General features: G+C 37.7%; 1 protein-coding gene and 1 long non-coding RNA gene across 2 annotated transcripts; both read right to left on the reverse strand.

The window, feature by feature from the left end:
- Window positions 1-817: 817 nt before the first annotated feature.
- Window positions 818-11,391, reverse strand: LOC123983508 (pleckstrin homology domain-containing family S member 1-like; the record flags this gene model as incomplete). Its single annotated transcript, XM_046069767.1, has 13 exons — window positions 818-3,412; window positions 3,537-3,672; window positions 4,571-4,672; window positions 5,392-5,529; window positions 7,274-7,399; window positions 7,505-7,549; window positions 8,252-8,274; window positions 9,009-9,062; window positions 9,794-9,823; window positions 9,937-10,012; window positions 10,743-10,877; window positions 11,113-11,231; window positions 11,332-11,391. Coding segments are annotated over 13 exons (1,116 nt in total), but the record flags the coding sequence as incomplete, so codon positions are not given.
- LOC123983601 lies at window positions 11,392-12,213 on the reverse strand. The gene is made up of 3 exons (XR_006828231.1): window positions 12,139-12,213; window positions 11,737-11,774; window positions 11,392-11,429 (listed from the first exon to the last, which is right to left on the reverse strand). It is a non-coding gene; the product is annotated as an uncharacterized LOC123983601 (long non-coding RNA).
- Window positions 12,214-13,089: the final 876 nt, after the last annotated feature.

A 13,089-nucleotide genomic window follows, 5' to 3' on the forward strand; every position in this document is an offset into this window, starting at 1 on the left:
TCAAGAACATTCATTGTACACCAGATTCAACACAAGCGCTTTTTTTTTTTCTCTTTAACTTGGCACAGTCATTGGTTTTCAAGGTTGTATCGTGGATTTTCACTGCTACTGTACATCAAAATGACATCTCTGCCATTCAAATGATTCTTACTGATAGATTTGTGCAACCCCCCCTCAAGGCCTCTTCAGCAAACATAGTGTTATGGAGGACTTCCACTGTTGTGCAGTAGCTCTGAAAACGCAAACATGTCTTTGAGTGTGCTGTCAGATCCTTCAGTAGTTTCTCTGAGACAGCAGAGACATGCGGCACAAAGAAAACTTTCTGAATCCCCATCTCTGTAAACTGGCTTTTGCACTGTATGATGTGGAAACTCAAAAAAACAAACAGGGTCATTATAAGGAAAAAAAACACGATTATAATGGAATTTTTCTCCTTTTTATGCTAGCGACTTCAGCTTATCCCATCTGCCTGACCTGTTAGGATTCATTCGCCAGAGTGAGGAGTCATAAAATCTAGTTTGTAAACATTGATAAGGCTTGATGTTGTACTGTCTATTCCCACAATATATATTCCAGGGTATGTAGTCGGTGATGTATCCTTAATTTGCGATTAAATTTTCATGTTTAACACTAGAATAAGAGGTAAGAGCTGCGTGGTATATTTATGACCATTACATTTCCATCACTTGAGTGATTCATTTTTAGCACAGCAGAATTAATGATATAAAAAAAACAAAGGAAATTGCTGTTCTACAACCATCTGTAGACTTTTCCTTACACTTCCTGCCTCTGTTCCTATCTAAAATCATGCAAAATGTTCAGTGTTTTAACAATCTGGTGAAATTTATTCACAATCATTTTACAAATAAAAGTTTCAGCATCCCAGTACAACCTGTATTTGCTACACCCTCGCACAGGATGCATAGAGCTAATTTATAATACAGCACAGCTTGAGCATCACAGTTTAAGTAAATAATAAAAAATAAACATATTTATCATTTTTTGTCAGATCTCACATCTGTTTAATAGCTCCATTAAAACTTGAAACATTAATCTTGGAAAGGCATATAGGGCCTACGATGTGATGGGAAAAGGACTCGTCAGAATATTAACTATAGCAAATAATATTTGAAAAGAGTTTAGAGGCAAGCTTTCTCCTTGCCATCTGTGGACATTGGGTCAGTGGACATAATAATAAAAAAAAAAAGGTAACGAATAAGAATTTTAAATATAAAACTCGAGAATGCTTTGTAGCACTTCAAGTGAACAGGCCTTGCAGATAACTTCCATTTGATGTTGTCTTTGTTTGGGAGTGGCATTTGTCACCAGAAATAATTTTAAACGGATTTCAACAATCTTCTCAAGTTATATTGAAACCACATTTCAGCAAAGTGTCGTCAGCTATATAATTCACCATTTCTGCTTCAAATCAGAGAAAATAAATGGTTGGTGATGGTGCAATGGATAGGACACCTGCTTTTGGTGGGAGAGACCTAGGTTCAAGACCCCATTGTGACCCATCCACCAGTGTGTCCCTGAGCAACACACTTAACCCATAGTTGCTCCACAGCAATTGTAAGTCATTTTGAGGAAATGTAAGAATTAAGTGAAACAGAGGTGCAACGCCTTTCTGTGGCCATAATAATTCACCAGACTGCCCCTGACGTGTGGACGACATGAAATACTAGTCTCTTCCTAATTCATTCATCCACCCCTAATTACTATAAGCACTCTTGAGAGAAACAAGAAAAGGAATGTTTAAATTTGGACGTATGACTGCCTTTTTCTATGCAAGGAGACACTAACAACTAACAACTAACTACATACATGTTTTAAACACACAGTGCACCTTTGTTTTTGTGCTCTCAAGAAGGCATCATTAGACAGGCATGCTTTCCAAATAATCGTCATCATAGGTGTTACATGGCATACTGAGCTAACTGGAAATGAATCCGCATCGCTGACATTCACACTAGTCATGCAACTCAGTTCTTTCTCAGTTGGAGTTTGAATATTTATGGCAACAGTGGATATGTTTTAAAAATATTTAATCACTTAATTGGGATCATAAATGTTTATTCAGAGCGTCTTGTCTCGTGCCTAACAGCACCTTCATGTTCTTTATGAATGCTGCTGCTTCCTGTCATCTTGGAATACAGTTGATTAGTGAAATTAAAGCATTCTTACAGAAGTCACATTTGGGATTCAGTCGCAAGAAAAGATCCAACTCATGTCCAGATTGAACAGAAATCTTTGCTTTTACAGGACTTTAGAGAGTTTTCAATTGGCTCTACTGTATTTAATGTGCATTTAAAGTGTTAAAATATTTTGATTATTTGTACAGCTTAGTGTAAAAATATAATTGTTTAATAGTAAGTCTACTGTATATGTGGTAACCATTCTTGCACAACATCACACCACTTAAATTTTATCTGGTGATCACATTTGTCCCGACATCCTGCAGGCGCTATGAGGAAATATGACTTTAGAATTTAGCTTTTGTTTCCTTCCAGAAACAACTTTTGATAATTTACATCTAATCTATATCTAGCTCTTATCTACAGTAAATACAATTCACAATGAATTAAGCACAGTAATCATTCTCTGTACTGCAAAGGATTGTTTACACACAGAATGCTCAGCAGCTAAAATGCAGTTAAACTTTTTCACATACAGTATGATGCGGGCCATGTATTAGATTTCACTTAACTTCACTTTATGCGTGCTCTACTTGACTTTTAAAGTGAGTAAACAAGTAGAGTGACAGATCAATAGGAGCTGGCCACAGCCCTGGGAAAATACCAACACGTTCTCATCTCAGTGCGTCATAACTGATGCTTTCAGAATGCGTGACAAAGTATTTTACAGTAAGTTAGTATTTTAAAGGTACCCTACCTGCTAGCACATTGGTTGACATGCATAAAGTGAGTGACTTAGGTTTTGGTACTAACATTTCTGATGGTTGTGGTAAGGGTAGGGGGCTTCGAGGGGCTGTCAACACCTTTAACACAAACCTAGCTAGCTAGCTAGCTTGTACTTCCAATCTGTACGAGACGCCCCAGAGCGTCTCATAGAGACGCATCCGGAAGCGTCTTATATTAGTCGCTGAAGGGTACCTTTCGATGTCAAATAACTGCGTTTTGCCACTTTTTCTAAAAGCGTTGGTATTGGACGCCCTGACATGAGAACGGTCTCAAAATACTGTCAGATGTCTAAAGTGGTCAATACATGGTACAAACCCACCATCCACAGAAAGGAAGTGTCTCCAAGAGTAATTTGAACACACTCATACATACACATTGGAAGTAAAACTATTTCATTTCTAATAGTCGGTTTGCAGTCAGTCATTGCAGGGACAGTTTGGCAAATGCAGAGGCGGGCACCCAGGGAGACGCAGGATGGTCACTTTCACCTGAAAAGTGAAATTTTGCTCCCTCAGATGAACTGGTCACACATTCATCGATCTATGCAAACAGTCATGGACGCTTACAATTTGTGAAATGTTTTGGCATTTCATGTGCTTCTCATAAACATACCTCATTTTTGAGAGACTTGCCGAGAAACATGTTGACCTCGTCCATGCTGCAGGTGTGCAAGTCATTAATTGCCAGAATTTGGTCTCCTTTGTGAAACAGGCACACCGACTCTGGCTGGCCTGTCCACCCAGACACACTGTGACACACACACACACACACACACTTTTAAAATTCATTCTGTAGCTCTTAGTTATGGAATATTTGACATTTGTGCTTTTAATTTGTCGTATTATATTTGTACGTCAATATCATGGCCAAAGTTTGGCTCGAGTACAAATTTGATATAAATGTCTATGAAGATTCTCATTCCTATTTTCTTCTGTTTTATAGTGCTTGTGTATTGGGTGAACCACACTCAATATTGTGTGTGAACACATCATGTGTAGACACTCAATTGTGTTAGGATCCAGCTTTAAAGATCTATTAAAAACAGCTCAGAGATTTAAAGTTACTGATGCGTCAAGAAAAGTCTCAAAAAGCTAAGACTGACCCAAGCCCAGTAGAGCTGGTCCTGACATGAAATATCAGCCAAGATAAAAATAAAACTGAGTTTATAACAACTTTACTGAGCCCGACATAAGAATAGGCCTACTTTTCTATAAATGTTTTTTGTGCCTTGTAACATAACAGCTGAGAAGTAAACTATTATGCTTTTCTACGTCTTAAAGGGGATTGAGAATTTTGATTTTGTGCAATGACCAATTAATGCAAAACTCAGATACTAAACCCCAGTATGAATGCTTGCCCACATTTCCACACAGCACTGCTGAATGGTCTGAATCATGCACCACAAACGCACTCCTGCAGTAAAATAGAGAGTAGAGAATGTGGCGAACTCATCTGCATCTTAAATTTTTTCATTAATATTAATGGCTACAGAAAAATAGAAATGAGTACAGGAACATTCAACTATGTATTTTGTCTTCAGGCTGCATTGATGAAGCCAGTCACATCTCAATCAAAGGCTTTTAACATTTTTATTGTCCAATCAAACAACAATGAAGTAAGTGGTAATAGTTCATAGACACACTTACCTTGGTTTCCCATCCACTTCTGTTAGGGTCAGATATTTTTTCAAATCTGCCTGCCTCACCTCAATATCTCTCTCCTCTTGGGTGATGGTGATGGTGTCAAGGCTTGAAAGAACAATAAAGGCTTTATTTAATGGTATTGTATATATTTTTTCAGATGCTAGGAGAGAAGTACATCTAAATACTGACATCCAAGGCAATCAAAATAGTTCCTTCTACAGGTTATTGTTTGTGTTGCACATTCATTTCAGTAAACTCTTTGATAAAATTTCGGCATAAATTAGTAAACCAACTGCATAATTCAAAGGCACGACGTGCCAGCTTATCCATTATAGTGGATATAGATCAGGACTTCTACTTTTCTTTGAACAGCAAATGAAAATTCTAGGAGCCTTAGTATAAGTCACCTTATACTAATGTTAAGTCAGGTACTGCTCATTTTTATTCAACTATCATTGTACAAGCGTGTGCTTTCAAAAGCCTCTAGAAGCCACCCTAACCAGTCCAGCAACATGTCAGCGTTGGTCTCAGCATTCCTTTGTCGTTATTTATTTTAGTCAGTAAATGTGGCAGTGTCTTTTTGTATTTCTTCTCTGTAACAATTACAAAGCACTTTTTGACTCCTTTATTGGCAATAGCACAGACTGTGCCACAGCGGGGAGTTTCAAATGTCTCCTTGTACTGTTTTCAAGTAAACAAGAGTTTACTCATGCTAACATCATCACATCCTACATGAAATGTCCCTATTTCTAGTGTGTTCAAACAATTGTGCCTGCTTGGTAGTTATGTTTTTGGATTCAGGGTCAGTTACTGTGGAATCTCACCTTTCTGTAGAGCCTTGTTTTTCCAGCATGTGCACATTCTGTGTCTTCAGCATCTCTACAGGAGACACGGCACCGTTGTCACTGGAGCTGCTACTGAAGTCTGAAGTCAGACGTTTTTCTCTGCAAAAAGCATTACAACTGCATTAGGGATTATAACTTCAGATCTCGGTACATGTCTCAGTTACATTCACTGACCAGTTACTGATGCATTGGAGCTTGATATTGAATAAAAGACGACAAGACAGCTTGGAGAGACAGTGGGAGTAAAACAACAACAAGATACTCATGTAGCAGGAGCCAAGGCCAATGCTTTATATTGAGTAGATCATGGCACAGAGGAAGAACGCCATCTGAATCTGCATGCACTGTGGAGGGGGGTGACCCACAGGCGGATAGCATGACAGCAGATTTGGCACTGCATCAGAAGCTTTGGCTGGACAGAAATCCATATTTGCCCTTGTGGCAGAAAAGAATAACAATAAAAGGAAGAAGAAATGGTTGATAGAGGGTAAAAGAGCATTGTACACTCAAAAAAAAAACTCTGAGTTATACAGAAAGAAGACCAGATGTCTTGAGATTGTTTAAAAATAGTTAATTAAACAGCATGAGAGAAGCAAATAATCCCCAAATCACTGCAGAGGCGCAAGAGGAATTCTAATTCAGGGGTACTTTAGAAAAGAGTCTTTGGACCCATATGCTAAATGTAGTAGAGAAGATGTTCTTCAGTGTGGCAGCACAGCAGTTGGCCTCTTAGAAAGAAATCAGGCATCAGTGTGTAAGGAAGAATTATCACACAGTTTTATATTATAGCACATTCAGGGAAACAAACAATAGATGATGGCTTGAAACAGCTGGAAGAGGTGTGAACAATGTGGATGTTATTAATTGATTGCCTGCTGTGTTGGTGATTAATACAGTGGTCTTGGTAAACAAGGATGTTGAATCTGTTTGGCTAAAAAACCTGTCCTCCTTGACATGCCATAAGATCTGACATGGTACTTAGACTGAAAGTCTCACACAGTGACATTTTTAGCATTGTAAGGAACTTACAGACTCGCTACTTCAAAAGGTGCAAACAGAACATACAGAAAAATGTTTTCTAATTTTAAACCTCTTCCAAGCTCATTATCAATGATTTGCATAAGATGTGGGAATAAAAATGTGTGCAGGTAGCTCCTCAGACATTTGTGTTTTTAGGAAGAGGAAATAGCAAATTGTTCCTCTTCCAAATGAAAAGTTGTTTGACAGGCAACAAAACACACCCTTTCTCAACTTAGTATATGCAGGGGGTTTCCAGCTACAGCCTTACTTGTCTACCTCTAAACCTTTCACTATCAAATAAAGGCAAAACATGCCCCCCCCCCCCATCCCTAAAACAATCTTATAAAACATAGCACATGAGTTATGCTGCAGTCAAATGTAGCTTATTAAGGATTTAACAACATCGGTATCAGTCACGTCTCACCTATTAAACCAGGTTCAGTTTATACAATGTCTGAAAAGTCTATATGACCACAAGTATTTTCATGGTTCAGCTGTAAAGATAATCAGTGCCATCTTGTTTAGGTGTAACCTATTTCACAAAATGAAATGAGACGTCTCATCTAGTCAAGCACATAAGTTGCTAAACAGGCTCTGAGTTGCTGCCTTTCTTGGATCCTTGACTGATCCTGGAGGTGTCAACAGTTTTGTGCTGTAAAAATTACACCCTTGTTGTGTTTGTGCAACTGAGGGCATGGTTACCTCTAATGAATGAGCTATTTGCGTATCCAGGGCAATGACAAACATGTTTAACTATGAGCACTGAAGATAAAGTGAAAAGTCAAAAATACACATGGCCCACAAAAAAAGAAAACAACCCTGCAATTAATCTGAGCTCTACCTGTCCTCAGAAGCTGTCTCCTCATCGAATGGAGGGAGTGGGGAAGTCTGTGTTTTGAACTTGTCATAGACTTCAGTGACAGACCTCATCAGGGTGCTTTTGGTGACCTCCTCAACTTCACGGTCCCTGTAGTTGTTTGGCACAATGAACTGGTTTCAGTTTTAACAATAATCAGAAATGATTTACATTATTTGTTTTTCATTTATCTGTCACTCTAGGGATCAAACTTACGCTGCCCGAGCTAGTTGTTCATGAAGTTCTGTCATTGTTTCATACCTAGAGACAGATATTCAAAATAGCAGACAAACAAATAATATTAAATACCGTGGTAGCCTACTCAAGGTCGCAATTTCAGCATGTGTCACCAAAACAAAAACCAACAAAGAAAAACTATTTTTGTGCAAACTATAAGTAAAAACAAATAAATAAATCTGATCAATACATTATTTATACTCACACTGAGGACATGCTTTTGTGACGGGTCGCACCATTTTCTCCAACCTTTTTCACATTATTCATAATGAAAAAAAGGCGAAATTCAAACTATCATTAGTTACAGTACATCGCAATTCAGGAGGTCATTACATCAATTTAACAAGTTGTAAAAAACTAATTGCTTTTATAGACAAAAAAGAGTAATTAATCAATCAAGAAAATAATTGTGAGATTAATCAATATGGGAAATAATTGTCCCTACTTGTCCTAACAAGGGTCTCGGGTAGTCATAGATTGGATTCACAGGCTCTGATGCACGTCTTTTAGAACAGCTGGAATCGTCATCCTGCAGGTAAATCAAAAAGCAATATACACATACTGTGTGCAACCAAAAGAAAAGTCACATCCAATTCTATATCACCCAAACTAATAGGCTCTCTCTTCAAGAATCATCATTTTAATTAGATTTGTATTTACTAATTATAAGCAGTCAAGTGAAAATGTTGCACCTCGTTATCCAAAGTATTTGAGGATGGTTCAGACTTGGACCGTATTTTCAACTCTGCCTGAAAAAGAAAACAAACACAGACAGATTAAAGCACCCATGTGTGAAGTATTTATGTGATTAGATTTTTTTTTTTCAGCGAAAATGTGCCATGTATAGCTTATATTGCTTTTAGCTCATTCATCTCAGTGTCCCTGGGTCGCTTGCATTGGTTATATAGTTAGGTGTAACTTAATATAATTAGTTTTATTAAGATATACCTAAAGGTATAATGTAATGGTGAGTCAGTAAATGACAGTATTTGAGATCTTGTATGGGGCAGTTCACAAAAATTGCCTCAGAATTGAGAACTGGGTTGATGTTGAGTTATATTTACATACATTGCATAGAATTATACTGTTGCCAACATATTTTGTCAAATATGCTGTCATACAGTACACTTATGTAGAGTTTTATTTGTACTTGTCCAAAACAATAGATTTAGAAAAATTAAGGGGATTGTATCAAGAGTCCTAAAAGGGTATCTTTAAGACAATGACCAAATAAATAAATATAGAGGTGGTGTCAACTGATCTGTAAAATAGCTATGGTTTACAGAAAAATATGGAGGAAACATAGATCAACATGTGTCTTTATCTACACAAAAAAGTATCCACACATCAAACTATATTCACACAAAACAATGTCTGATGCATGAAGTTGCATGCATGAGTTAGTATCAGATTGACGGGATGCATGCATTTAGAAAGGTTAGCTGAATTCATGCAGAGCTTCATTGCAACATTATGGACCAACCTTTTCAGGCACACCGGCGGAATTCTTTTTTTTCATAACTGGGTCTGAAATAACCTGGTAAAAGAGGAAGAGATGTCTATTTTCAAAAGTCAAATAGTGAGTTGTTTGATAAGCAACCGCACTGTGATTACTTGTCGGATTTGCCAGGGACACTGAGGGAATTTAGAATGAGCATTTGAAGTGTGAGCAAGGTGTTGAGTGAAAATGATGAAGAATTAAAGAAATAGTTTTACGTTTTGTAAAGTAGGTTAATTTGCTTCTTTTGCTTCAGCTAGATGAGATGATTGATACCATTATCATGTCTGTACTCCAAATAGCTACAGCTTAGCTAAGCTTAGCACAAAGTCTGGACACACGGGGAGCTTGCTTGGCTCTGTTCAAAAACAACAAAATCTGCATACTTGCACCTGTTATGTTTACGAAAGTGATATTTAATTTGGACAGAAAGTGTAAAAACAACTTTTGATGTTTTACAGGAATTTATGTGTGGACGTATTTCTTAACAGGGAGCACTGATTTCCTGGAGTATCCACTGGTTGGCTAGCAGCTGCTCCCAGCCATGCAGTAGTTAAGCGAATACTCCCCAGTAAAACCACAACTTGTAGTTTTTACTCTTTGTTTTTGGTAAATTTTAAACAAATAATATGTTTAGTAGTGAGCTCTAGAGGTGCTAAGCTAAACTAGCTGGCATCAATCTTTGAATTACATGTATTTCCTAAAATGTTGAACTATTCCTTTAATGCAGTTAGTGGACAACATATGAGGAACAGACTACAAATATTTACCTCAATTGTTGGCTGACCATTACACAGTTCCTTTAGCAGAAAAAAAAGAGCATTGTCAGGGACAGATGAACAAACACGATAGAAAATTGTGCAGTGCAAGGGGTGATTACAAAACATGATAAAGAACTAAAATATAAATGTACCTCTGAACTGATCAATTTATGTGGCCGGTTTTTCAGGGCGTCAAACAGGTCCGAGAACCAGCCGTCCACTTCCTTGCTAAATGCACGAGGGGCGTAGGAAACACTTAAGAACCTCATTTTAAGACTCCACAAATTATGGCTATTACATTCACTTTAAAATTCAATTCCAAAACCCAGAAATAGTGACATGCAGCAACAAGCTAGTGTGAGCAGAGAAGGCAAAGCCATCATCAGCAACATCATAATTTAGTTGTGATTGTTAGTACTCCTAAAATAGTAAATGGTGTGAAGCGCAGGGGGAAGTGTTTTATGAGGCACTGTAAAAGTGTCAGTCAGGGCCTTGAGAGAAGGATTGGCTAACCCAACTGAGCCATGAATCTTGGTTACACCATCACTGCCAAATTAATGCAATGCATGTATCTAGGAATGTTTATTTGCACATTGCCATTACAATGTGCAAATAAATGTTTTGAAAAATGTTAAATTGCTGCACAGTTTATGCACAATCCAAATAAATGAGATTTGGTTAGAGCAAAATAGTTAGCAATTAAACCTTGTTCTGAAAATTATTATATAAACAATAAATATACAGAGAATAACAGGCTTTTAAATACGTTTGTTTAATATTTAAATCCCACCTCTCCCTACATTCATAACACCAATCAGTGCTATTCAGACAACTGTCTGAATAGAGTAGAAGTAAAAATGCATCTTGTACATCTATCATGAGTGTGTTTTATTTTTATTTATTTTTACAGTACAGTGTAGTAAAATGCAAAATGGAAGTTAAAAACCAGCTGACTGACCTCGTGTCCCCGATGAGGAAGTAGTCTCGGTCAGCAGCCTTAATGTAGAGCACACAGGATGGGGAGCACTTGAAGCTCTTCTCGACCCATCCCCATCTTTGGTGGTTTTGAGGGCTCACATATAACAATGAGATACTGACAGAGGCACACAAATGACACAGATGTTGAAAAAGCTGGTTTAACTGCATTATGTAATTTGAGAGCTATTAAAATACATTAAATTAATTGTGTATTTGCTAATAGATTTGGTGTATTGTACAAAAATAGCACAGTGAAAGAGAGAAAGAAACATCATGCACACAGGCTCATACAGAGAACCTGGGAAAATATAATTTGAAAAGTGTGGTTTATGTGCTTTATGGGAACCTACTGCGATAAGTCTATCCCTCCAAGCGGCCTGTCCTTTTCCTCTGGGTTCCTGAAGTACTTCAGTTGATGTTCTTGTTCATTGATTTTGAAGAGCACAAAATACCGCTTCTTCCATGATTTCTGCAGTAGAAACATGATATACATAAATGATAAAAATGTAATTTTAAAAAAACACACACATAAAGGGATGCAACTTATTGCAGACATTGTGCCAACTCACCTCTGTCTTCAACCGTCCTTGGGGAGGAGACTTGAACAGGTATCCTGATCTTATTTCTGTCGTAATTCCTACTGGTTTGTAGAACACTGCACTCCTGCCTGCGGGCAAAAGAAAAGCTTATTGTTTTGTGATCATTTGTTTACATTTCCATAGAGTGAGAATGAACAAGTTACGAGAAACTAAAAATAGTAGTTTAAACAAAGGACTCAGTGACTCCCCAAACTATTAATAAGTGTGTCAACATGCATTACATTGGACAATAGCACATTCCAGGTTTTTTTGTCATGTGAATCTTTTGCAACTTGACAATATCAATTGTAAAAACTGATTTTCCTTAAGCAGCACAAGAATACCAGCATTTAACTACAAACACCTTAATCAAACCATAAAGCAGAGTTACACTACCTGTGCTCTTCTGGCTCTTATGCATTGTGACACCACACCTAAACAAAAATAACACAGGAATCTATCAGTAATAATAATATCCAGAAGGAAAGAGTTAACCTTTTAAACAATGTGGGCTTTAAAAATAGGCTCATGCCTCTGTGAAAGCAGAGCATGAAAAAGAGCTCTATTCACAGAACATAAGCCACGTGAACCTGCAAGTGTACAGTGAAGAATGTATGTTCCTATGTATTATTGATTTAAAAACCTGTCTAAATAAAAAATAAATAAACACACAGTATCTCAGCAATGTTAAAACTCAAATATATTCCATAAATAAAAAACAATGCAACAGGAAAAACTAAAAAACGTTTTTAAATACACCGGTTCTAAACAGGAAAAAAAGACCCATAATATTCTTACCTGTGAAGCACCTGTTGCGAGACTCTGCTCAACTTGCTCACTCTCTTTGATTATAAGTGTTGCTGCATGAGGAAGCTGGATGTTTTCCTGTACTTGGCATTCGTGCTGGTAACTGGAGTTTCTGGTTCCTCACTTCACTTGCTTTTAACCTTTTGTGTTGTTTAGCTGCAGAATTCCACGCATGGGACCTTTAGAAGAAAGACGAGGAGAATATTCACTCCTTTTTAACATTTTAGGAAACAAACAAACAGTAAAAACACAAACATTTAGGCACACAAGGCTGTTTTTCAGTAAAATATGTTAGAGTGTGTTGATGCCAACATCTCGTGAAGTCTGACAAGCGTAGCTGACCTATGGCAAGCTGGTAAACTGGCATAAGTAAGATGATAGTTTTCAGGGACAGGTCAGGTCAGTAGCTTGAAGAAGTAAGATGAGGCCAGCAGCTGGACAGAGGAGGACAAAATAACAAAATAACTCTGGTTCCCGAACTCATCACTGGACGCTTTACGATTTTGCGTCAGTAAGTCTACTTAGACAACTTTATGTGCATATTTTTGTGAACAGGGCCATGCTGGGTAAACACCCCTTACATATGCTTATACGTGTATGTGATCTCCTGACGCAAACCTCCAGCAGTCTTCAACTTCGTTCCACCAGGTGGCTTCTTTACCAGGTCCCAGGGTTTGCACTGAGCTGGGGGGAAAAGCCTTCTTCTATTTGCTCAGTGCACTTGGAATAATCTGCTGACTAATAATAATAATAATAATAATAATGAATTACATTTATACAGTGCTTTATCATAGATACTCAAAGCGCTTCACAGTGAAGTTGGGGGGGCTCACCTCAACCACCACCAATGTGTAGCACCCACCTCGGTGCAGCCATTTAGGGCCAGAACGCTCACCACACATCAGCTTGAGGCAGAGAGGGACTGATTTCTTTGAGCTAGAT

This window comes from Micropterus dolomieu, linkage group LG14 (assembly GCF_021292245.1).
Source record: "Micropterus dolomieu isolate WLL.071019.BEF.003 ecotype Adirondacks linkage group LG14, ASM2129224v1, whole genome shotgun sequence".
Lineage (NCBI taxonomy): Eukaryota > Metazoa > Chordata > Actinopteri > Centrarchiformes > Centrarchidae > Micropterus > Micropterus dolomieu.